Source organism: Salmo salar, chromosome 01, assembly GCF_965601325.2.
Source record: "Salmo salar chromosome 01, fSalSal1, whole genome shotgun sequence".
NCBI classification, from domain to species: Eukaryota; Metazoa; Chordata; class Actinopteri; order Salmoniformes; family Salmonidae; genus Salmo; species Salmo salar.
The window spans coordinates 69129027-69156194 of record NC_138291.1 but is presented as its reverse complement, the minus strand read 5'-3'; the positions used below and the strand labels follow the sequence as shown (position 1 = coordinate 69156194).

Sequence of the window (27168 nt, the reverse complement as noted above, 5' to 3'; positions counted from 1 at the left end):
CTCTCCTTGTTCGGGCGGCGTTCGGCGATCGACGTCACCGGCTTACTAGTTACCACCGATCTATGTTTCCCTGTTCGTTTGGTTTTGTCTTAATTATACACACCTGTTTCATATTCCCTGATTATGTTCATTATTTAACCCTCTGGCTTTCATGTTTGTCTTGTCCGTGATTGTTACCTGTTTTGTAGTTGTTGGAGGAATTTCTCCCAGCCATGTCTTATTGCTGCGGGAGAAGTTGGATTATTGTTTTTGAGTAAAACGTTTTGTTTGCACTCATCCCTGTGTCCTGCGCCTGACTCCGATACTTCTCCTATGAAAAGCATTACAGAATCACGGACCACTATAATGGAGTCAGCAGGAGCAGCCAGTACTCCTAGTCCAGTAAAGGAGCGCATCCAGCAGCACGCGATCATGTTACAGAGTCTCGGGACAGCCATGGATCGCGTGCTGCAGACTATGGACAGTATTGAGAGAAGAGGATTTCCCTTCGACCCAGCCATTCCATCGCCACCAGAACCACATCATACACACATGCTCAACCATCCGTCGTCAGTATCCAGTGGGATTCTGCTCTCGCTCCCAGGAGCGTATGACGGAACAGCTGCCGGGTGCCAGGGGTTCCTACTCCAGCTGGAGCTCTACCTGGCGGCTGTCCAGCCGACACCTTCGGGACGCGAGAGAATGAGCGCTCTCATCTCCTGTCTGCCTGGTAAAGCCCTGGAGTGGGCCAATGCCATCTGGGAAGGGGAAGGCCCTACTCTGGATAACTACGAGGACTTCGCCCGCCGCTTTTGGGCAGTATTTGATCATCCACCGGAAGGGAGAGTGGCGGGGGAGTGATTGTTGCAGTAAAGACAGGGGATGAGGAGTGCTCAGGAGTTTGCGCTGGACTTTAGAACTCTGGCGGCGGGTGCGGGATGGAATGAGCGGGCCCTGATCGACCACTACAGGTATGGTTTGCGAGAGGACGTTCGTCGGGAGCTAACCTGTAGGGACACCACCATCCACCTGGACCAGCTGGTGGACTTATCGATCCGGCTGGATAACCTGTTGGCCTCCCGCGGACGTCCGGATCGGGGTTCGTTAGTTCCATCCCCCAGCCCCTTAGACCCAACACCTATGGAGTTAGGAGGGGCTGGTACGAGGGAGACCGGAGGGGGAACCATTCCATGCACTAGCTGTGGCCGCAGAGGACACACTGCTGATCGGTGCTGGGGAGGTTCTCCAGGAAGTCGAGGTGGTAGGCAGAACACTGGTGGTTCATCTCAGGTGAGTAGGCACACGACTCCCCCAGACCCCCCTGTTGCTCACATGTGGTTATCTATAGGATTTCCGAGGTTCTCCCAGCATTCCCTGCACAAGGTGCTAGTAGATTCAGGCGCAGCTGGGAACTTTATTGATCGGTCTTTGACTCATAGATTAGAGATTCCTATTGTTCCCGTTGTTGTTCCCTTCCCTGTACATACCCTAGATAGTCGTCTTTTGGGGTCGGGGCTGATTAGGGCGGTCACAGCTCCCATTGCTATGGTAACGCAGGGGTGTCATGAGGAGAGAATTAGTCTCTTTCGGATTGACTCTCCTGCGTTTCCCGTTGTTTTGGGTCTTCCCTGGTTGGCTTCTCATGATCCTATTATTTCGTGGCAACAGAGGGTTCTCAAGGGATGGTCCTGTCAGTGTTCAGGGAGGTGTTTAGGTGTTTCCTTAGGTGCCACTACGGTGGAAAGTCCAAACCAGTTTTCCACCATGCACATTCCCCCCCGAATATGCCGATTTGGCAATCGCCTTCTGTAAAAAGAAGGCGACTCAATTACCACCCCATAGACCGGGGGATTGTGTGATAAATCTCCGGGGGCGCTGCACTTCCCAGGAGTCACGTGTATCCTCTGTCACAGGAGGAGACGGAGGCTATGGAGACATATGTCACCGAATCTCTGGGACAAGGATACATTCGGCCCTCCATTTCACCTGTCTCCTCGAGTTCATTTTTTGTGAAGAAGAAGGATGGAGGTTTACGCCCGTGCATCGACTATCGAGGTGTGAACCAGATTACGGTAAAATACAGTTACCCGCTGCCTCTTATCGCTAGTATGAGAGTCATTGCACGGGGTGCGCTTCTTCACAAAATTGGACCTCAGGAGCGCGTACAACCTGGTGCGTATCAAGGGAGGGGATGAGTGGAAGACGGCATTTAGCACCACTTCTGGGCACTATGAGTACCTCGTCATGCCGTATGGTGGCTGGTCCGCTCCAGCAGTCTGAGGTACGGGAGGTTCCTCCGCCCCCTCTGGATATCGAGGGGGCCCCGGCCTTTACAGTACGAGCCATTATGGACTCCAGACATCGGGTGAGGGGCCTTCAGTACCTCGTGGAGTGGGAGGGGTACGGTCCGGAGGAGAGAAGCTGGGTACCGGCGGAGGACATCCTGGACCCATCATTAATCCAGGAGTTTCACCGCTTCCGTCCGGATCACCCTGCTCCCCGTCCTCCGGGTCGTCCCCGAGGCCGGCGTCGGCGCGCAGCTTGAGCCGCGCGTCAAGGGGGGGTACTGTCACGACTTCCGCCGAAGTCGGCCCCTCTCCTTGTTTGGGCAGCGTTCGGCGATCAACGTCACCGGCTTACTAGTTACCACCGATCTGTTTCCCTGTTCGTTTGGTTTTGTCTTAATTATACACACCTGTTTCATATTCCCTGATTATGTTCATTATTTAACCCTCTGGCTTTCATGTTTGTCTTGTCTGTGATTGTTACCTGTTTTGTAGTTGTTGGAGGAATTTCTCCCAGCCATGTCTTATTGCTGCGGGAGAAGTTGGATTATTGTTTTTGAGTAAAACGTTTTGTTTGCACTCATCCCTGTGTCCTGCGCCTGACTCCGATACTTCTCCTATGAAAAGCATTACAATGTCGATGTTTGTTAAAACATTTTTTTTTTTGCCTTTGAGTGATAGGACCAATGAGAATCACCGAACAATGTCATTCTACATTTTCTTTGGATAATTAATTGGGTTTTGATTATGATTTGGAAACTGAATGATTTTTATAACTGACAAATGGATTGGTGAATGGGGAGAGTGAAACTGATCCTAATCTATTTGACTTATTTACATTACCAAATTATGTTTTTGATGATCATGATAATACTCAGGAACTATAGCAGGTATGGTGTTATTAATGGCAAATAGAGACTATAGGAGTTGCCTTATAAATAGTGGAATCATGATGCTCGTCTTGGGTCATCAAATCAAATTTTATTTGTCACATACACATGGTTAGCAGATGTTAATGCAAGTGTAGCGAAATGCTTGTGCTTCTAGTTCCGACAGTGCAGTAATATCTAACAAGTAACCTTACAATTCCACAACAACTACCTAATACACACAAATCTAAAGGGGTGAATGAGAATCTGTACATGTAATATACGGTTGAGCGTTGGCCGAGCGGCATAGGCAAGGTGCAATAGATGGTATAAAATACAGTACATACATGTGATATGAGTAATGTAAGATATGTAAACATGATTAAAGTGGCATTGTATAAAGTGACAAGAGTTCCATTTATTAAAGTGGCCAGTGATTGGGTCTTAATGTAGGTAGCAGCCTCTCTGAGTTAGTGATTGCTGTTTAGCAGTCTGATGGCCTTGAGATAGAAGCTGTTTTTCAGCCTCTCAGTCCCAGCTTTGATGCACCTGTACTGACCTCGCCATCTGGATGGTAGCGGTGTGAACAGGCAGTGGCTCTGGTGGTTGATGTCCTTGATGATCTTATTGGCCTTCCTGTGACATCGGGCGCTGTAGGTGTCATGGAGGGTAGGTAGTTTTCCCCCGGTGACGCGTTGTACAGACCACATCACCCTCTGGAGAGCCTTGTGGTTGAGGGTGGTGCAGTTGCCGTACCAGGCTGTAATGCTCTCGGTTGTGAATCTATAAAAGTTTGTCAGGGTTTTGGGTGGCAAGCCAAATTTCTTCAGCCTCTTGAGGTTGAAGAGGTGCTGTTGCGCCTTCTTCACCATACTGTCTGTGTGGGTGGACCATTTCAGTTTGTTTGTGACGCGTTCGCCGAGGAACTTAAAACTTTCCACCTTCTCCACTGCTGTCCCTTCGATGTGGATAGTGGGGTGCTCCCTCTGCTGTTTCCTGAAGTCCACGATCATCTCCTTTGTTTTGTTGACGTTGAGTGAGAGGTTGTTCTCTGACACCACACTCCGAGTGCCCTCACCTCCTCCCTGTAGGCTGTCTCATTGTTGTTGGTAATCAAGCCCACTACTGTTGTGTCGTCTGCAAACTTGATGATTGAGTTGGAGGCGTGCATGGCCACGCAGTTGTGGGTGAACAGGGAGTACAGGAGGGGGCTGAGCACGCACCCTTGTGGGGCCCCAGTGTTGAGTGTCAGCAAAGTGGAGATGTTGTTTCCAACCTTCACCACCTGTGGGCGGACCGTCGGAAAGTCCAGGACCCAATTGCGAAGGGCGGTGTTGAGATCCAGGGCCTCCAGCTTGATGATGAGCTTGGAGGGTCCTATGATGTTGAATGCTGAGCTGTAGTCAATGAACAGCATTCTTACATAGGTATTCCTTTTGTCCAGATGAGATAGAGCAGTGTGATGGCGATTGCGCCGTCTGTGGACCTGTTGTGGCGGTATGCTAACTAAAGTGGGTCTAGGGTGGCCGGTAAGGTGGAGATGATATGATCCTTGACTAGTCTCTCAAAGCACAGGAACAATGGTAGCCATCTTGAAGCATGTGGGGACAACAGACTGGGATAGGGGGCGATTTAATATGTCCGTATACACACCAGCCAGCTGGTCTGCACATGCTCTGAAGACGCAGCTAGGGATGCAGTCTGGGCCAGCAGCCTTGCGAGGGTTAACACGTTTAAATGTTTTACTCACGTCAGCCACAGAGAAGGGGGGGGGGGGGGGTGCACGACGGTGGCACTGTATTATCCTCAAAGTGGACAAAGAAGGTGTTTAGTTTGTCTGTAAGCGTGATGTCGGTGTCCTGGTTTTCTTTTTGTAGTCCATGATTTCCTGTAGACTCTGCCACATGTCTCATGTCTGAGCCGTTGAATTGCAACTCCACCTTGTCACTGTACTGGCATTTTGCTTGTTTGATTGCCTTGCGGAGGGAATATCTACACTGTTTATATTCAGTCATATTCCCAGACCACTTTCCATGGTTAAATGCAGTGTATCACGCTTTCAGTTTTGCGAGAATGCCGCCGTCCATCCACGGATTCTGGTTAGGGTAGGTTTTAATAGGCACAGTGGGTACAACATCTCCAATGCACTTCTTTGTAAACGTACTCACCGAGTCAGCGTATAGGTTGATGTTGTTCTCTGAGGCTGACCAAAACATATTCCAGTCCGAGTGATCAAATCAATCTTGAAGCTTGGCTTCCGATTGATCGGACCAGCGTTGAATGGTTCTCATCACTGCTACATCCTGTTTGAGTTACTGTCTATAAGATGGTAGGAGCAAGATGGCGTCGTGGTCGAATTTGCCGAAGGGTGGGCGGGGGAGGGCTTTGTATGCATTGCGGAAGTTAGAGTAGCAGTGGTCGAGGGTATTGCCCATACTCGTAGCGCAATCAATATGCTGGTACAATTTAGGTAGCTTGTTCTCAAATTTGCTTTGTTAAAATCCCCAGCTACAATAAATGCAGCCTCAACTTTATGGTTTCCAGTTTGCATATAGTCCAGTGAAGTTCCTTGATGGCTGTCTTGAGGGGGAATGTACACAGCTCTGACTATAACTGACGAGAATTCTCTTGGTAGGTAAAATGGCCGGCATTTGATTGTAAGGAATTCTAGGTCAGGTGAGCAGAAGGAATTGAGTTCCTGTATGTTGTTATGATTACACCATGAGTCGTTAATCATGAAGCATACACACCCGCCTTTCCTCTTCCCGAGAGCGGTGTTCATCTCTGTTGGCACGATGCATGGAGAAGCCCGGTGGCTGAACCGATTCAGACAACATATCCTGAGAGAGCCATGTTTCCGTGAAACAGAGAATGTTACAATCTCTGATGTCCCTCTGGAAGGCAACACTTGCTCAAATTTCGTCTTCCTTGTTGTCAAGAGACTGGACATTGGCTAGTAGTATACTCGGGAGCGGTGGATGATGTGCACGTCTACGGAGCCTGACCAGGTGGCCGCTTCGTCTGCCCCTTCTGCTGAGCTGTTGTTTTGGGTCGACTACTGGAATTAGATCCATTGTCCTGGGTGGTGGTCCGAACAGAGGATCCGCTTCGGGAAAGTCGTATTCCTGGTCGTAAGTTGACGTTGCGCTTATATCCAATAGTTTTTCCCCGGCTGCATATAATAAGACTTAAGATTTCCTGGGGAAACAATGTAAGAAATAATACATTAAAAAACAAAATACTGCATAGTTTCCTAAGAACTCAAATCAATTCACTTTATATGCGTGTGTTGTACTGACCTGCTCCCTTATTAATAAGTGAATAAAGATTTAGTTTAAGTATGACTCTGACTTGTGTGATAAGTTTGTCTCTCCTCATTTGAAAGTAAAGAAATTAACCACCACAGTAGTTAGGGGTAAAGTGACTATGCGTAGAACCCATCTGAACAGTGGGCTACAGTTCCCTTGACATGCCATAGGCCTATTTGAAGTTCCATCTGCGACTGTTGCATTTGTATAGCGCCTCATCACACATAACATAGGTGCTACAGACGGCTAAATCGGCCCGCTAATATAGGAATAGTAAAGGTCCAGTGTACTACTTTTGTGGGGAAAAATATATATATATATATAATCGGGTTATGAGTCAAACCGGGCATCACTAGTGTGTGTGCATAGTCAGTAGTGTAGGAGAGTTAGTGGAAAAAAGTATATCTGTGTGTTGGGGTGTATATGTGTGTGTTGGGCTGTGAGTGTGTGGGTAGAGTCCAGTGTATGTGCATTGAGTCAGTGCAAGCCATTCCGGCGAGCCATTTGATTAGTTATTTATCAGTCTTGTTTAGCAGTCTTATGGCTTGGGGATAGAAGCTGTTCAGGGTCCGTGGTTCCAGATTTGCCGTGTGGTAGCAGAGAGAACAGTCTACAGCTTTGTCAATTTTTGGGGTCTTCCTCTGACACCGCCTGGTATAGAGGTCTCGGATGGCAGGGAGCTCTGCCCCAGTGTTGTAATGGGCTGTACTCACCACCTTCTATAGTGCCATGCAGTTGCCGTACCGAGCGATGATGCAGTCAGCCAAGATGCTCTCAATGATGCAGCTGTAGAACTTTTTGATAATCTAAGGGCCCATGCTAAATCTTTTCAGCCTCCTATAAAACAAAACAGATGAAAAGGAATTGCATTTACTCTTATCGGTAGCAAAAAATAACTATTTGAAAGCCATACCCCTACTAAATTACTTATTCAGTCTTCTGTTCTGACCCGCTGGGTCAAATCTCAAAAACCCAGTACCAATAACCCAGTACCCAGCATCAACAACGCAGCAGTTTTTCAAGAAAACAACCTAACTAAGTGACCCAACGCCTGCAACCCAGCAGTTAGGTCAACCAAATAATCCACGTCTCTGATCTCTGTATTCAAACAGTGGAGAGGGCCTAATTTGCCCTAATACATAGCCAGGGTACTATAGAAACAAACGTGATCAAACGAATACACAACACAGTGGAGCTACTTTGATGGAACCTGTTAAGATGGGTTCATCAAGACTGTTTGATTTATCAGTGACATCAGGGAACAGTTATTAAAATGATGAATCAAGCCAATATCCTCACCATTGTGTGGTTGTATTGTATAATCATATAAGCTTATACTCCTATATTTCAGTGACTTTGACCGCCATGGGTATTCATAAAAAGATAAAACATTTAAATATCTGTTAACCATGTTGGAGGTGTTTAATTCTTAGGGCTAGGGGGCAGTATCCTGAATTTCCGCCTGACTGATGTGCCTAAAGTAAACTGCCTGTTATTCAGGCCCAGAAGCTAGGATATGCATATAATTGTTAGAATTTGATATAAAACTCTTTGAAGTTTCTAACACTGTTAAAATAATGTCTGTGAGTATAACAGCATTTATAAGGCAGGTGAAAACCCGAGGAAAATCCATCTGGAATCATTTTTTTTTTTGGAGGTCACAGGCTTTTCCAATGCAAGTCTATGGGTCTATATATAAATATTCCTCCCGGATTGCAGTACCTATGACTTCCACTAGATGTCAACAGTCTTTATACAGGGTTTCAGGCTTGTTTCTTGAAAAACAAACAAGTAATAGTAGTCTTTCCAAAGGGAACTCAACAGGAAAAGTAGTCTTTTGGCGCGTGTGAATGAGGGCGCACTCTTCGTTATTTTCCTTTCCTATTGAACACCGTTCTTTCCGTATTAAATATTATTGTTTATTTACATATTAGGGTACATGAGGATTGTATAGAAACGTTGTTTGACTTGTTTGGACGAAGTTTACCGGTAGCTTTTTGGATTCCTTTGTCTGCATGTTGAAGGAGTGGATTACTAAAATCAATGGCGCCAACTAAACTGACTTTTTTAGATATAAAGAAGGATTTTATTGAACAAAATGACCATCCATGTTGCAGCTGGGACCCTTGGGATTGCAAACAGATGACGATCTTCAAAGGTAAGTGATTTATTTAATCGCCTTTTGTGATTTTGTGAATCGCATGGTATGCTTTCGCCGTTAAGCCTTTTGGAAATCTGACATTGCAATTGGATTAACACGAATTTAAGCTTTTAAATGATATGAGACACTTGTATGTTCATGAATGTTTAATATTACGATTTTGTCATTTGAATTTGGCGCTGTCCAATTTCACCGGATGTTGTCGGAATTATCCCGCTAGCAGGACACCTAGCCCAAAGAGGATCTGTTAACCTGTTAGGGCTAGAGGGCAGTATTGACACAGCCAGATAAAAAACGTACCTGATTTAATCTGGTTACTACTCCTGCCCAGTAACTAGAATATGCATATAATTATTGGCTTTGGATAGAAAACACCCTAAAATTTCTAAAACTGTTTGAATGGTGTCTGTGAGTATAACAGAACTCATATGGCAGGCCAAAACCTGAGAAGATTCCATGCAGGAAGTGGCCTGTCTGACAAGTTGTGTTTCATCTTGGCTCTTTTTATTGAAGACTGAGGATCTTTGCTATAACGTGACACTTCCTACGGCTCCCATAGGCTCTCAGAGCCCGGGAAAAAGCTGAACGATATCGAGGCAGCCTCTGGCTGAAACACTTTATCGCGTTTGGCAAGTGGCCGATCAGAGTACTATGGGCTTAGGCGCGTGCCCGAGTCGACCCCATGCTTTATTTTCTTTCGTCTGTTTACCTAAACGCAGATTCCCGGTCGGAATATTAGCGCTTTTTTATGAGAAAAATTGCATAAAAATTGATTTTAAACAGCGGTTGACATGCTTCGAAGTACGGTAATGGATTATTTCGATTTTTTTTGTCACGAATTGCGCCATGCTCGTCACCCTTATTTACCCTTTCGGATAGTGTCTTGAACGCACGAACAAAACTCCGCTATTTGTATATAACAATGGATTATTTGGGACCAAACCAACATTTGTTATTGAAGTAGAAGTCCTGGGAGTGCATTCTGACGAAGACAGCAAAGGTAATAACATTTTTCTTATAGTAAATCTGACTTTGGTGAGTGCTAAACTTGCTGGGTGTCTAAATAGCTAGCCCTGTGATGCCGGGCTATCTACTGAGAATATTGCAAAATGTGCTTTCACCGAAAAGCTATTTTAAAATCGGACATATCGAGTGCATAGAGGAGTTCTGTATCTATAATTCTTAAAATAATTGTTATGCTTTTTGTGAACGTTTATCGTGAGTAATTTAGTAAATTCACTGGCAGTGTTCGGTGGGAATGCTAGTCACATGCTAGTCACATGCTAATGTAAAAAGCTGGTTTTTGATATATGAACTTGATTGAACAAAACATGCATGTATTGTATAACATAATGTCCTAGGGTTGTCATCTGATGAAGATCATCAAAGGTTAGTGTTGCATTTAGCTGTGGTTTGGGTTTATGTGACATTATATGCTAGCTTGAAAAATGGGTGTCTGATTATTTCTGGCTGGGTACTCTGCTGACATAATCTAATGTTTTGCTTTCGTTGTAAAGCCTTTTTGAAATCGGACAGTGAGGTTAGATTAACGAGAGTCTTGTCTTTAAAATGGTGTAAAATAGTCATATGTTTGAAAAATTGAAGTTTTTGCATTTTTTTAGGTATTTGAATAACGCGCCACGGGATTACACTGGCTGTTGAGTAGGTGGGCGTCCCACCTAGCCCATAGAGGTTAATTGTAGAATAATACAGAATAATATAGAATAATTGTTCATGGCTGACTATAGGGCAAAGAGGGAGACAGAAGGCCGTTTTCATCTTTCTGTCACTCTGCTCCCTCACCTGTCATAGCCAGCACCCATGTGGCATTTTAGAGCCCTTATCACCACTAAGTTTTCGAGGCAACCAGCTAGAATAAGGCCCTGCCAAGGAGGTGAGAGTGACTGAGTAAAAAAACAAGGAAAAAAACGAACCTCGTCTTTTACAGCTGAGCCAAGCAAACCAGTTCTGTGACAAATTGACAGACATTTAACCTTATATTTGTTAGACTGGTCAAGAATTTGACTGGAATTTCGACTATTCTCACTCTGGAAGGATATCCCCCTGATGAGGGGCATAGGGGGCAGCAACTGTGCCTTCCAAATGTCTGGTACTGGGAAACATGGGCATAGTGGTGTCCAGATGAGTGTTCTGTCTTACTGCTAGCTAGGCAGTGGTGGAAAAAGTACCCAATTGTCATACTTGAGTAAAAGTAAAGATACCTTAATAGAAAATGACTTATGCAAAAGTGAAAGTCACCCAGTAAAATACTACTTGAGTAAAAGTCTAAAAGTATTTGGTTTTAAATATAGTTAAGTATCAAAAGTAAATATAATTGCTCAAATATACTTAAGTATCAAAACTCAAAGTAAAAGTATAAATCATTTTAAATTCCTTATATTTAGCAAACTAGACGGCACCATTCTCTTGTTTTTTAAATTTACGGATAGCCAGTGGCACTCTCCAAAACTCAGACATAATTTACAAACGAAGCATGTGTTTAGTGAGTCCGCCAGACCAGAGGCAGTAGGGATGACCAGGGATGTTCTCTTGATAAGTGTCAATTAGAATATTTTCCTGTGCTGTTAAGCATTCAAAATGTAACGAGTACTTTTGGGTGTCAGGAAAAATGTATGGAGTAAAAAGTACATCATTTTCTTTAGGAATGTAGTGAAGTAAAAGTAAAAGTTGGCAAAAATATAAATAAGTAAATAAGAATATAAATAAGTAAAGTACAGATTACCCCCAAAAACTACATAAGTAGTACTTTACACCACTGTAGCTAGGCATCTCAGCTTGTGTCAGTAGTCTAATATGGGTTGCCATGCATCCCTGAAGAGTATGATTCTGTTGGGAAAATATATTGCTGAATAAATAATACATGCAATGTCCTTGGTTTAGGCCAGGTAATGCAGGTCTGTTTTTCTGTCTTTGTCTGAGTGACTAACTGTCTAGATACAGAACAATCCAGAAAATGCAAAAGCGTCTTGCAACCAAGAAACAGCATCCCCTACAGGGAAGTCAATGGTACTAGCAAATCATCCAAATGTTTCTCACTGACTCCAGTGCATAGACAGACCCAAGGTAGGTTAGCAACCAATATTAGATCAAGTGGATATAAGATTAAATATAAATGTGAGGTTAAAGTTGACATGAACTGTGACTGGAACTGTCAAATTACCACGATCTGCATTATCGTCAAGGATCACCCTACCGATCAAAAGCATTATTTGCGAACACAATATGCATTTGAGCTCTGTGTGTATGATTTTCTCTCGTGTGTGTGTGTGTGTGTGTGTGTGTGTGTGTGTGTGTGGTGTGTGTGTGTGTGTGTGTGTGTGTGTGTGTGTGTGTGTGTGTGTGTGTGTGTGTGTGTGTGTGTGTGTGTGTGTGTGTGTGTGTGTGTGTGTGTGTGTGAACGCAGGTACATGCGTGTATGCATACTGTTGTCCAGCAGTGTGTGAGCCTGAGGTGCAGTTAGTGTTAATTCCTGCCTTCCCAAAGAGGGTGAGTGTGCAGCAAGGCTACACATTGTGTGGGCAGTGTGGAGGCCAGGGCAGCTTCCCCGTTCCTGCAGTGGTGCTTCTTCCAGCTCAGTGACCTGGGCATGGATCATGTCTTCCTACTGCGAGGCTTCTCTGCCTTCCACAGCCTCTACCCCTTCCTCTGCACCTCAGGCATGGTTCTCCTGGAGCCCGAGAGGTATACCCTCACCATCTACCCCTCTGAGATCCTGGAGGGGGAGCTCTACCCGGGCTAATCTGCCCAGGCCTCTGACTACCACATCCTCGAGAACCTACAAATCACCCATGTGGTCAATGCTACGGCTGACTGCCAGATGCATTTCCCAGCACCCTCAGCTACCCACGGCTGAGTGTTGATGCCCAACAGGACTTGGTGGAGGTGCTTCCCCAAGCGGCGAGGTTCATCACTGGGGCCCTGAACCGCGGGGTTGGGGGTTGAGCGCTGGTGCACTGCAGCATGGGGCGGAGCCATAGCTCAGCGCTAATGCTAGCCTTCCTCATGCAGCACCAGTGCTGGACGCCATCCACTGGCTAAAGGAGAGAAGAGAATGCACAGAGCCCAATGTGCACTTCTTGAGGCAGCTGTTGACCTATGAGGAGCAGCTGTTCGGACGAAGGCTCACCTTGCTGGACGACATCCGTCTGTGATGGAGCGAGAGGGCGGGGAAATTATGTGGAATTCCCAGTGTGGTTTCTCTGTATACTTCATGGAGAGGGAGGGAGACTGTGGACAGAGCCCATTCTGATTCAAATAATCACTTTTTTAAGACATTGGAGAGTTGTCTGACCTTGATGGTCATAATACACTGCTCAAAAAAATAAAGGGAACACTTAAACAACACAATGTAACTCCAAGTCAATCACACTTCTGTGAAGTCAAACTGTCCACTTAGGAAGCAACACTGATTGACAATACATTTCCCATGCTGTTGTGCTAATGGAATAGACAACAGGTGGAAATTATAGGCAATTAGCAAGACACCCTCAATAAAGGAGTGGTTCTGCAGGTGGGGACCACAGACCACTTCTCAGTTCCTATGCTTCCTGGCTGATGTTTTGGTCACTTTTGAATGCTGGCGGTGCATTCACTCTAGTGGTAGCATGAGACGGAGTCTACAACCCACACAAGTGGCTCAGGTAGTGCAGCTCATCCAGGATGGCACATCAATGCGAGCTGTGGCAAGAAGGTTTGCTGTGTCTGTCAGCGTAGTGTCCAGAGCATGGAGGCACTACCAGGAGACAGGCCAGTACATCAGGAGACGTGGAGGAGGCCGTAGGAGGGCAACAACCCAGCAGCAGGACCGCTACCTTTGTGCAAGGAGGAGCACTGCCAGAGCCCTGCAAAATGACCTCCAGCAGGCCACAAATGTGCATGTGTCTGCTCAAACGGTCAGAAACAGACTCCATGAGGGTGGTATGAGGGCCCGACTTCCACAGGTGGGGGTTTTGCTTACAGCCCAACACCGTGCAGGACGTTTGGCATTTGCCAGAGAACACCAAGATTGGCAAATTCGCCACTGGCGCCCTGTGCTCTTCACAGATGAAAGCAGGTTCACACTGAGCACATGTGACAGACGTGACAGAGTCTGGAGACGCCGTGGAGAACATTCTGCTGCCTGCAACATCCTCCAGCATGACCGGTTTGGCGGTGGGTCAGTCATGGTGTGGGGTGGCATTTCTTTGGGGGGCCGCACAGCCCTCCATGTGCTCGCCAGAGGTAGCCTGACTGCCATTAGGTACCGAGATGAGATTCTCAGACCCCTTGTGAGACCATATGCTGGTGCGGTTGGCCCTGGGTTCCTCCTAATGCAAGACAATGCTAGACCTCATGTGGCTGGAGTGTGTCAGCAGTTCCTGCAAGAGGAAGGCATTGATGCTATGGACTGGCCCGCCCGTTCCCCAGACCTGAATCCAATTGAGCACATCTGGGACATCATGTCTCACTCCATCCACCAACGCCACGTTGCACCACAGACTGTCCAGGAGTTGGCGGATGCTTTAGTCCAGGTCTGGGAGGAGATCCCTCAGGAGACCATCTGCCACCTCATCAAGAGCATGCCCAGGCGTTGTAGGGAGGTCATAGAGGCACATGGAGGCCACACACACTACTGAGCCTCATTTTGACTTGTTTTAAGGACATTACATCAAAGTTGGATCAGCCTGTAGTGTGGTTTTCCAATTTATTTTTGAGTGTGACTCCAAATCCAGACCTCCATGGGTTGATAAATTGGATTTCCATTGATTATTTTTGTGTGATTTTGTTGTCAGCACATTCAACTATGTAAAGAAAAAAGTATTTAATAAGATTATTTCTTTCATTCAGATCTAGGATGTATTGTTTAAGTGTTCCCTTTATTTTTTTTCGCAGTATAACTTTAAGCTGTTTTGTTTTCTTTGTCATTGTTGCCCTAGATCTATGACCATCTTTTATTAAAGGTTCTTTGATGGATGATGTTTTACAGAACACTAAAACAATGATGTTGCAGCATTACATTGGATAAGGGGAGAGGAAGTGAACGTATTTGCATCAGTGATGATACCAACCTGTACATAGGCCATTTGTGTATTCATAGTTCGGTTAGAAGTTTGTTGAGCTCCAACATTTTGTCCGGTACCTGGTAGAGCTACGAATAATATAAACATATTTTCCTGATGTTTCTGCTATCACTGAACATTGCACCATTTAACAGCTATGTTAAGAAGAGAAGAGAGTCATCTGGTGGTTCTTACAGATGTTGCAAAGTAAGGATGCTCTGTATATGAAACACATGGACATAAGTTCCTGTTGAAAGAAACTCAAGAGATCGAAGTTGTGTTATTGTTAACATATTATGAGGGGAGGAAAGAAAAGCAGAGGTAATGGAGCCAGTATCTCAGTATCAGTCCCAGATTATGTGACTGGTTTATCTCATTTGTCCCCTCATCCCCATGCAGGAGCGTTCCTGTACTCTGGCAAATTGTTTAATTCCTCAATTCTACAGTGGGAAAAACAGTAGTCTCTTCTGCAATATGTATGATTCACCACTGTGGAGGTTTATTATTAATTTAGTAGGTTATAACTGTTATAACATGGTAATAAACTGTACATAAATTGGTACAATAGTATGTTTTAAAAACTGTGTCGTGACATTGGCACCATTAATGCGATGACAATTATTTTATCAAATTAATTAACTATGTTTAATTATTACAATGATTAAATTAATCATGTAACAATTAACTCATTAGCAATCTTGGGGCACCACAGAAAACCTTTGTTTTATGAGTTTCCAGAATTAACTCTATCAGAATATATCGCTATCATTTTAGTCATCCATTAATTATTATTACCTCATTTGTCAGTCTCATTCTGAATGTCGTAATATCCCATAAATCTGCACGAACCCTAATCTCTGTGATGAATCAGCGATACACAAATTGGCTTAATTATTTATTTACTAACTAACTAATGACACAGAATTACATAAAAACACACACACAGGATAGATTATATGTTGGGGGGGAGACAAAGGAATTCAACTATCATACATACAGCTGAATACACTCATCAACAATATGGATATTTAGCACCCCAACAACCGCTCATTCGAATTTAGAAATGCAGGTACATATTTGCACTTGTATGTCTTTGTCATCACACTCTGCTGAAAACACCTGATCAGTCTGTGGAGTCAGTTGACAGAAAGTCTCTGGTTGTGTTGTCCACAAGAGGTCCCCATGTCCTTTGTAGTCGTAGCGTCTTGGTCTTGGCGTGTCTGTTAGAATGGGTCTTCCAGAGGTGTAACACACAGTGTTCAGCGGGCCTTGTCCTTCACTCTGTTTGTTTAGAATAGATACCTTAGAGATATCTATAGTGGTGTGCATCAACAGTCTATCAACAGCTGCAGACTGAATGTTCCTGTGTAGTCTTCTTCTTCAGAGGGTCTTACCATTTTCTGGTATTGTAGTCCTTAATGTTAGGGACAGACGTTCCGCTAGCGGAACGCCTCACCAATATCCAATGGCGCGAATGTGGCGCGAATTACAAATACCTCAAAAATGCAAAATCTTAAATTTTTCAAAGATATGACTATTTTACACCATTTTAAAGACAAGACTCTCCTTTATGTAACCACATTGTCCAATTTCAAAAAGGCTTTACAACGAAAGCAAAACATTAGATTATGTCAGAGTACCCAGCCAGAAATAATCACACACCCATTTTTCAAGCTAGCATATATGTCACAAAAACCAAAACCACAGCTAAATGCAGCACTAACCTTTGATGATCTTCATCAGATGACATTTCTAGGACATTATGTTATACACTACATGCATGTTTTGTTCAATCAAGTTCATATTTATATCAAAAAACAGCTTTTTACATTAGCATGTTTTGTTCAGAACTAGCATACCCACCGAAAACTTCCGGTGAATTTACTAAATTACTCACGATAAACGTTGACAAAAAACATAACAAGTATTTTAAGAATTATAGATACAGAACTCCTTTATGCAATCGCGGTGTCCGATTTTAAAATAGCTTTTCGGTGAAAACACATTTTGCAATATTCTGAGTAGATAGCCCGGCCATCACGGCTAGCTATTTTGACACCCACCAAGTTTGGCACTCACCAAACTCAGATTTACTATAACAAAAATTGGATTACCTTTGCTGTTCTTCATCAGAATGCACTCCCAGGACTTCTACTTCAACACCCAATGTTGTTTTGGTTCCAAATAATCCATAGTTATATCCAAATAGCTCCGTTTTGTTCGTGCGTTCAAATCACTATCTGAAGGGTGACGCGCCGGCGCGTTTCGTGTCAAAAAATTCAAAATATTCCATTACCGTACTTCGAAGCATGTCAAACGCTGTTTAAAATCAATTTTTATGCGATTTTTCTCGTAAAATAGAGATCATTTTCCAACCGGGAGACGTTGTATCCGTTCAAACACTGAAAGTAAAACATGGAGTCGTCACATGCACGCGCACACCAGTGCCATTGTTCTCAGAAGTACCACTCTCCAAAACCCCTACTGTTTTTCGCCCAGAGACTGCAGAGTTATCATTCAATGTTCTGGCGCCTTCTGAGAGCCAATGGAAGCCTTAGAAAATGTCACGTTACAGCAGAGATCCTGTATTTTCGATAAAGAGGCTACAGAAGGCCAAGAAATGGTCAGACAAGGCACTTCCCATGTAGAATCTTCTCAGGTTTTGGCCTGCCATATCAGTTCTGTTATACTCACAGACACCATTCAAACAGTTTTCGAAACTTTAGGGTGTTTTCTATCCAAATCTACTAATTATATGCATATTCTAGTTTCTGGGCAGGAGTAATAACCAGATTAAATCGGGTACGTTTTTTATCCGGCCGTGAAAATACTGTCCCCTATCCCAAACAGGTTAAGCCATGTTTGGATAATCCCAACAACCCAACTTGTTGGGTTATTCTCGCAATCCAAATGGCTGGGTCACAATAACCCAGCATATGTTCTGTCCAATATTTACCCAGCCCTGGGTTACCAAATAACCCAAATTGTTTTTTTTTTTAACGCATTATTTTGTGCATGAAGGATCAGTGATTAGATTCCCACTAGGGTTACTGTAGGACCAGATACACCTCCATGCACAGATGAAGTCATACTAAACAGTACGGTATGACACATTTGCAGAGGATGGATACAAATGCAGAGGATGGAGCAGACAAATGCATTGTTTATTTAAAAATGAAAGTCAAAGATAGACCTAACAGTACTTCCATACAATATGTAAAGCATTCATGACAAAGTTCTATGTGCTTTTACCACTAGGCTACATATACTGTAAGCTCAAAACCATGACCAAGCCATGCTACTTTTATAACATCTCAATAACATGTTTACAACTATCTACAATGTGGCCCACAGTTATTTTCCAAATGGCTTCAAGGCATATAACGCCTACAATTGTATCCTGGATAGATAACCAGCTGACATGCATGGGTTAAAACCTCTTATTTTCTGAAACCACAACCGCCTCTCCTCTCAGGGATCAAATCACTCCTTCCTATGACCACCTCTGGGTGATCTATTTAAGCAATAAGTCCCGAGGAGGTGTGGTATATGGCCAATATAACACGGCTAAGGGCTGTTCTTAGGCACGACGCAAAGTGGCCATATATCACAAACCCCCAAGGAGCCTTATTGCTATTATAAACTGGTTATCAATGTAATTAGAGCAGTAAAACAAAATGTTTTGTCATACCTCTGGTATACGGTCTGATATACCACAGCCTTTAGCTAATCACAATTCAGGGCTCAAACCACCCTGTTTGTAATTACATATGGATCACTAATCTAAGAGAGCTACTGTTTGTTGATAATTTTCTGTTAAACAAGATACAGATGGAGTTTGATGCAAAGACAATTTTACATTATTTCCCTACTGTAGAATACATAGATACATACTGTCTTTGTTAGTGGTATTTGCCCACCTACAGAGACACTTTACTGTCCCCCTATGGATTCTAAACTCATCAAAAAAAATCAACGTCCCTTTTTTAGGACCCTGTCTTTCAAAGATAACTCGTAAAAATCCAAATAACTTCACAGATCTTCATTGTAAATGGTTTAAACACTGTTTTCCATGCTTGTTCAATGAAGCATGAACAATTTAATGAACATGCACCTTTGGAACGGTCATTAAGACACTAACAGCTTACAGACAGTAGGCAACAACTAAGGTCACAGTAATGAAAACTTAGGACACTAAAGAGGCCTTTCTACTGACTCTGAAAAGCACCAAAAGAAAGATGCCCAGGGTCCATGCTCATCTGCGTGAACGTGCCTTAGGCATGCTGCAAGGAGGCATGAGGACTGCAGATGTGGTCAGGTCAATAAATTGCAATGTCCGTACTGTGAGACGCCTAAGACAGCGCTACAGGGAGACAGGATGGACAGCTGATCCTCCTCGCAGTGGCAGACCACGTGTGACAACACCTGCACAGGATCAGTACATCCAAACATTACACCTGCGGGACAGGTACAGGATGGCAACAACAACTGCCTGAGTTACACCAGGAACTCACAATCCCTCCATCAGTGCTCAGACTGTCCGCAATGGGCTGAGAGGCTGGACTGAGGGCTTGTAGGCCTGTTGTAAGGCAGGTCCTCACCAGACATCACCGGCAACAATGTCGCCTATGGGCACAAACACACCGTCACTGGACCAGACAGGACTGGCAAAAAGTGCTCTTCACTGATGAGTCGCGGTGATGGTGATGGTCGGATTCGTGTTTATCGTCGAAGGAATGAGCGTTACACCATTCCCCCCAGAAATGTCCGGGAACTTGCAGGTGCCTTGGTGGAAGAGTGGGGTAACATCTCAAAGCGAGAACTGGCAAATCTGGTGCAGTCCATGAGGAGGAGATGCACTGCAGAACTTAATGCAGCTGGTGGCCACACTAGATACTGACTGTTACTTTTGATTTTGACCCCCCTTTGTTCAGGGACACATTATTCCATTTTGGTTAGTCACATGTCTGTGGAACTTGTTCAGATTCTGTCTCAGTTGTTGAATCTTATGGTCATACAAATATTTACATATGTTAAGTTTGCTGAAAATAAACACAGTTGACAGTGAGAGGACATTTCTTTTTTTGCTGAGTTTATAATCTAACAGGTGAGGTTAAAGTCCATCTAGATGTCAATAACTGTGTGCTTAGTGTTCGTGAAGGTTCTCATGGAAAATGCATTCCGCTCAGGTCATTGGCCATCAGACAATCCACAACTGCCATACGGAGAACAAAGCAAGGGAACTTTTTTTAACCTGTTTTATAAGGAACATTCATCTGTGGTCAATATAACCACATCAACCTGTTTCATCTGTGGATATTGGTTGGAGAGGAGAAGGAGACGAGGGACAGTGGAGGAGATTGTGGAATATCAAATAAACACCTAATGTAAAAACACCATAATGGAACAATTCAAACTCAGTGGTAAGTCCATCAGTTTTAAATGTTAAAACTATGTACATTTTCTTCAGTGTAACCATTTTAAATTTTCTGTTTCTTTGAAAACATTATCCTTGGTATTGGTCTATTTGTGTTTTATATGGTGCTTATGTCACCTGCATGTTCATGATTCTTGTGTGTGAGTGGTTACAGAAGATAATTGCGCCGGAGGAGAGGGCCGCCGTTTTAAGGTCTCCTAACCAATTGTGCTATTTTGTGGGGGTTTTTCGCGATATTTGTAAATTATTTTGTACATAATGTTTCTGCAACCGTATTTTACGGCAGAAAATAGCTTCTAGATATCAGGACAGCGGTCACTCACCTCGGATTAGACAAAGATTTTTACAACAGCAACAACAGCAAGCAGGACTCACACGATATTCTCCAAACACCCCACAGGGCAGACATCCCAATTTTTCGCAAAAGGAAGCGATGCAGAGGAAGAAGAGCGGGATGCCTCGGCCGGACCCGACGAAGGCAACTAGGAAAGCTGCCGTTTTGTCAATATTACTCGCCAACGTGCAATCATTGGACAATAAACTAGACGAGGTACGATCACGAATATCCTACCAACGGGACATCAAAAACTGTAATATCCTATGTTTCACGGAATTGTGGCTGAATGACGACATAGATATTCAGCTAGCGGGATACAAGCTGCACCGGCAGGATAGAACAGCACACTCCGGTAAAACGAGGGGGGGCGGTCTGTGCATATTTGTAAATAACATCTGGTGCACGGAGTCTCTAGATTTTGCTCGCCTGAAGTAGAGTATATTGTGATAAATTGCAGGCCACACTACTTGCCTAGAGAGTTCTCAGCTATACTTTTCGTGGCTGTTTATTTACCATCACAGACAGATGCCGGTACTAAGACCGCACTCAGCCAGCTGTATAAGGAAATAAGCAAACGGAAAACCACTCACCCAGAGGCGGCGCTCCTAGTGGCCGGAGACTTTAATGCAGAGAAACTTAAATAAGTTCTACCAAATCTCTATCAACATGTTAAATGTGCAACCACAGGGAAAACAATTCTAGATCACCTGTACTCCACACACAGAGACGCGTACAATGCTCTCCCTCGCCCTCCATTTGGTAAATCCGACCACAACTCTATCCTCCTGATTCCTGCTTACAAGCCAAAATTAAAGCAGGAAGCACCAGTGACTCGGTCTATAAAAAAATGGTCACATGAAGCAGATGCTAATCTACAGGACTGTTTTGCTATCACAGACTGGAACATGTTCCGGGATTCTTCCGATGATATTGAGGAATACATCACATCAGTCACTGGCTTTATCAATAAGTGCATCGAGGACGTCGTCCCCACAGTGACTGTACGTACATACCCCAACCAGAAGCCATGGATTACAGGCAACATTCGAGCTGAGCTAAAGGGTAGAGCTGCCGCTTTCAAGGTGCGGGATTCTAACTCAGAAGCTTACAAGAAATCCCGCTATGCCCTGCGACGAACCATCAAACAGGCAAAGCGTCAATACAGGGCTAAGATTGAATCATACTACACCGGCTCTGACGGTCATTGGATGTGGCAGGGCTTGCAAACTATTACAGACTACAAAGGGAAGCACAGCCGTGAGCTGCCCAGTGACACGAGCCTACCAGACGAGCTAAATCACTTCTATGCTCGCTTCGAGGCAAGCAACTCTGAGGCATGCATGAGAGCATCAGCTGTTCCGGACAACTGTATGATCACGCTCTCCGTAGCCGATGTTAGTAAGACCTTTAAACAGGTCAACATTCTCAAGGCTGTGGGGCCAGATGGATTACCAGGACGTGTGCTCCAGGCATGTGCTGACCAACTGGCAGGTGTCTTCACTGACATTTTCAACATGTCCCTGATTGAGTCTATAATACCAACATGCTTCAAACAGACCACCATAGTCCCTGTGCCCAAGAACACAAAGGCATCCTGCCTAAATGACTACAGACCCGTAGCACTCACGTCCATAGCCATGAAGTGCTTTGAAAGGCTGGTAATGGCTCACATCAACACCATTATCCCAGAAACCCTAGACCCAGTCCAATTTGCATACCGCCCAAACAGATCCACAGATGATGCAATCTCTATTGCACTCCACACTGCCCTTTCCCACCTGGACAAAAGGAACACCTATGTGAAAATGCTATTCATTGACTACAGCTCAGCGTTCAACACCATAGTACCCTCAAAGTCACTAAGCTAAGGAACCTGGAACTAAACACCTCCCTCTGCAACTGGATCCTGGACTTCCTGACGGGCCGCCACCAGGTGGTGAGGGTAGGTAGCAACACATCTGCCATGCTGATCCTCAACACTGGAGCTCCCCAGGGGTGCGTGCTCAGTCCCCTCCTGTACTCCCTGTTCACCCACGACTGCATGGCCAGGCACGACTCCAACAACATCATTAAGTTTGCTGACGACACAACAGTGGTAGGCCTGATCACCGACAACAACGAGACAGCCTATAGGGAGGAGGTCAGAGACCTGGCCGGGTGGTGCCAGAATAACAAGCTATCCCTCAATGTAACCAAGACTAAGGAGATGATTGTGGACTACAGGAAAAGGAGCACCGAGCACGTCCCCATTCTCATCGACGGGGCTGTAGTGGAGCAGGTTGAGAGCTTCAAATTCCTTGGTGTCCACATCAACAACAAATAAGAATGGTCCAAACACACCAAGACAGTCGTGAAGAGGGCACGACAAAGCCTATTCCCCCTCAGGAAATTAAAAAGATTTGGCATGGGTCCTGAGATCCTCAAAAGGTTCTACAGCTGCAACATCGAGAGCATCCTGACTGGTTGCATCACTGCCTGGTACGGTAATTGCTCGGCCTCCGACCGCAAGGCACTTCAGAGGGTAGTGCGTACGGCCCAGTACATCACTGGGGCTAAGCTGCCTGCCATCCAGGACCTCTGTTTATCTTATATGCATAGTCACTTTAACTATACATTCATGTACATACTACCTCAATTGTCCCGACCAACCAGTGCTCCCTGGTTGGTCGGGACAACCAGGGAGCACTGGGCTATCTGCATTGTGTCCCACCACCCGCCAACCCCTCTTTTTACGCTACTGCTACTCTCTGTTCATCATATATGCATAGTCACTTTAACCATACCCACATGTACATACTACCTCAATAAGCCTGACTAACCGGTGTCTGTATATAGCCTTGCTACTCTTATTTTCAAATGTCTTTTTACTGTTGTTTTATTTCTTTACTTACCTACACACACACCTTTTTTTTCGCACAATTGGTTAGAGCCTGTAAGTAAGCATTTCACCTGTTGTATTCGGCGCACGTGACAAATAAACTTTGATTTGACTTGCTATGTACAGTATCATCGTCCATTCAGTAAGTTCAGTTTAATAAGTACAATATAAATGGCTTATTTACATAATTACTTTTTCAATCTGATATAGTTACTAAGAGCACTTTTGTAAAAACAAACCAATCTTTCCACCCTATATTATAGATCACAGATAGAACGGTGGATATGAAATGTCTAGGAAACAACATACATTTTTCTTATGGAGTATTGTCTGAGTAAATATAGGGTATAGTCCACTTGAAGAGTTTGGGAAACCCTGTTGTAAATTACTAAAATGTCAAGGTAATTGTTTTACATACAGATCTCATATTACTGTATTGAATTATAATTTTTTTAGATATTTGTCACAAATGTATCATTTGTGCAGTTCTTTATTAAAAATGTAGTTATGGTACATTTGACAGTGTAAACCCTAGCAGTACTACTTATTTATCTGATAGTGAGGCAGATATAACAAAATAATTTGTCTCTAATATAACAACCCCATGTCATTAGATAGTGAAAATAAAACACCAAACTCTTTCAGAATTTCTTTAAAACAATAAAAGCTAATTTACCAACATTTCAGAAAATGTATATATGGCGCTTTGGAATGAAACTCTTAATGTATTGTTTTGTCATAGTATTTTGGCAGTTACAAAGACAGAACGCCCACGGTAATGGTGAAGTAAATTAATGAAGAAATAAAGATGTTAATGTGATTTATGCCATGGAAGTGATTGGTTAGCGCCCATTTTTTAGGGAGTGGAGGAACGATGGCTCTCTACCTCCATTACCTGCTGCAGTAGAGGGGTTGATGAGAGGCAGTTGGAATATGAGGATGGACCCCAGGGATACCTACCCTACTACCAGGGTCTGTCTCCTGACAGAATGGTAGTCACCGGTTTTCTATAATAGTTTAATAGTACTTAATTGCAGACACGAGATATATGCAGTTCATTGCAGTGTATTCCAATTTGTTTAAATGTTTCTATCAATAGTCTCCTGAAGTACACTCCTTCTGTATTACTCTCTGTACCATTGTGTTCCCTAAACAGTCCTTGGTGGATGAGATGGAAGAGGAGTGCTTGTACACTGAGGAGGTTTTTGCCTGATGTATGGAAGCCTCTGGTGCCATTACTCAGCTTTAGTGCAATGCTATTGGTCATGGTGTTGTATGCCCTGGCAGATCGGCTCCGCAGCTTTGTTGCTGATATCTTCATTCCCCAGTACCACTACCCGTTTGCTGTACCAATCACATTTGTCCAGGTAGGGCACGATTGGCTTAGGGTTACTATAAGAGTAATCTGTGTCAGGTTTTGAGTTGTGGTGTTTGGATTTTGCATGAGCCATCAATGTTTCTTATCATCATTAGGCCTTTGCTAAGTGGTAACTTTTAGAAATAATAATGACCAGAATTATTGTAAAATTATCTTCAGCCGGCTTGTGTGCGACTGTAGCAAAGCTGGTTTGACTTTGGATAGCCTATCTACAGGGCTAGTTAGGGACCGTCAATAAATTACACAATATAAATGGGAAAATGTTTTCATGTTGCAGACCTTTGTTGTCTCATTAAATGCTTTCAATATTTGTAAAGGAATTTCTACAATCTATAGTTGGTTCGAGATTAAGTATATGAAATTGGGAGCTATTGACATTTTAAGATATTGTTCCATGTACATTGTGTAATTTACGGATGGTCCCTAACTAGCCACATAGGGATATCAAATGTCAAACCAAATTGTAATGCCCATTGTCAATCTGGTCGCATGCAGCTGTGTTCCCAATTGATGATTGCTTGGGTGCTGCCGGCTGTGGGTATGTGGGCTTGACTGAAATAAACCCAACCCAAGGAAAACTGTTACGGAACCCTCATTATGTGACATACTATCATCTCGCAAATCTCAATTTTGGATGACACAGACTATGACCACTTATTTACAATTCATAGTCAATTTTGACACTAGAATAAATGTTTGACTTATCGATGCCAAATAGGCAATTTTCAAAAGGAGAAGTTGGTTTTTAGGGGCAGTTGCTCTTTAAAATGGCTAATGATGGCTAATGTTTGCCTGTGTTTATGGCATGTCTTTCCCAGGTGCTGGTGACTCTGCTATACTTGCTGCTCCTCCATGCCATGGGCCTAGCACCACTGAAGCCCTACTCTTTGTCTCTGGGTGAACGCCTGCTGGTGCCTTCTATTTGTGGCAGTGCCCAAGCTGTGTTGGGTGTGTGGGCAGAGGCCAGTGCCCACTCTGGCATGTATGCCCTCACCATGCGCCTGCTGCCCCTGCTCTGTGTGGGCTGGAGTCACGGCCTGCGGCTGGCAGTACCACCATCAGTCCACCTAACGAGCCTTATCACGGTCATCACTTTGACCTCCGTCACTATCACAGGTAAATGCATTTACAGTGTTTAGCTTGAGGGGAAAGTCAAAGGGGGAAATCTTAATAGTCTCATAAAATTGAATGTGTTGGCGTGTCAATCATCAGTTGTGTCAGTACACTAACTTACCCCTTCTCCCTGCAGCGTCTCAGGGTCTCCCGTCAGTGGAGGTTCTGGAGTGTCTCTACGCCCCGCTGGCCCTCCTTCTCCATAGCCTCTCTTTGACCTGGCTGGCCAAGGTGGCTGAGACCGAGCGCCAGCGCCACAGCAGCTCCCACACCTCGCCTTTTGACCTGTACTTCACCCTGATGGTGAACCAGAGCCTGGTGCTTGGCTTCCTGTGCCTGCTGCACCCAGAGGGCCCCCGGGCACTGGGCGAGGGTAGCTGGCACAGCCTGCTCTTCATGGGCTACCTGCTGGCAATACTGCTGCTGGGAGCTCTACAGCACCTCTTGGTGGACATGGCTGCTCTGACCTACTCACCGCTGGCTGCAGCGCTACTCCACACGGCACACAGATTAACAAGACCGTTGTACAGCCTGTTGTAGATGATCCAACATGTAGGAGGATGAAGTTGACCCTAGAGACTAGTCAGAAGTCAGTTGCCTCCGTCACATACACATGGTTAGCAGATGTTAATGCGAGTGTAAATGCTTGTGCTTCTGGTTCCAACAGCGAAGTAATATCTAACAATTCTCCAACACCTAATACACACATATCTAAAAGGGGTGAATGAGAATATGTACATATAAATATATGGATGAGCGATGGCCGAGCTGCAATAGATGGTATAACATACAGTATATACATATGAGTAATGTAAGATATGTAAACATTATTAAAGTGGCCAGTGATTGGGTCTCCATGTAGGCAGCAGCCTGAGTTAGTAATTACTTTTTAGCAGTCTGATGGCATTGAGAGAGAAGCTGTTCTTCAGTCTCTCGGTCCCAGCTTTGATGCACCTGTACTGACCCTGCCTTCTGGATGGTAGTGGTGTGAAAAGGCAGTGGCTCGAGTGGTTATTGTCATATCTTTTTTGCCTTCCTTTGACATCAGGTGCAATAGGTGTCATGGAGCGCAGGTAGTTTGCCCCCGGTGATGCGTTGTGCAGACCACACCACCCTCTGTAGAGCGTGGCGCAGTTGCCGTACCAGGCTGTGATACATATGCCATTTAGCAGACCCTTTTATCCGACGCAACTTAGTCACGCGTGTATAGGTTTTACATATGTACGGTCCCGGGAATCGAACCCACTACCCTTGCGTTACAAGCACCATGCACCACCAACTGAGCTACAAAGGATAAAAAGCAGGGCATGATGACCATCAAATTACAATACGAGAATAGTCTTGAACCTTATAAGCTAAAGGTC

General features: G+C 44.3%; 1 protein-coding gene across 4 annotated transcripts; it reads left to right on the top strand.

Annotated features, from left to right (window-relative positions):
- Window positions 1-19811: 19811 nt before the first annotated feature.
- On the top strand, window positions 19812-26672 carry LOC106608780 (uncharacterized). Of its 4 annotated transcripts, XM_014206911.3 has the most exons (5): window positions 19812-20084; window positions 24174-24305; window positions 24470-24680; window positions 25510-25807; window positions 25941-26672. In XM_014206911.3, exons 2-5 carry the CDS (start codon window positions 24229-24231, stop codon window positions 26342-26344), a joined length of 990 nt encoding a protein of 329 aa, XP_014062386.1. In that variant the 5' UTR covers window positions 19812-20084; window positions 24174-24228; the 3' UTR covers window positions 26345-26672. The 4 variants fall into 4 exon arrangements, with proteins under 4 accessions (XP_014062386.1, XP_014062406.1, XP_014062396.1 ...); XM_014206931.3 differs by lacking the exon at window positions 24174-24305 and having other exon boundaries at window positions 19813-20084; window positions 24601-24680; XM_014206921.3 differs by lacking the exon at window positions 24174-24305 and having other exon boundaries at window positions 19815-20084.
- Window positions 26673-27168: the final 496 nt, after the last annotated feature.

What these genes read in the sequence shown, in the direction of transcription:
- LOC106608780 (XM_014206911.3), top strand. Translation starts at nt 24,229, where the DNA reads ATGAGAGGCAGTTGGAATATGAGGATGGACCCCAGGGATACCTACCCT. An exon ending in GTCTGTCTCCTGACAGAATG is followed by an intron (nt 24,306 to 24,469) that starts GTAGTCACCGGT and finishes TTCCCTAAACAG; the next exon opens with TCCTTGGTGGATGAGATGGA. An exon ending in TACCAATCACATTTGTCCAG is followed by an intron (nt 24,681 to 25,509) that starts GTAGGGCACGAT and finishes TGTCTTTCCCAG; the next exon opens with GTGCTGGTGACTCTGCTATA.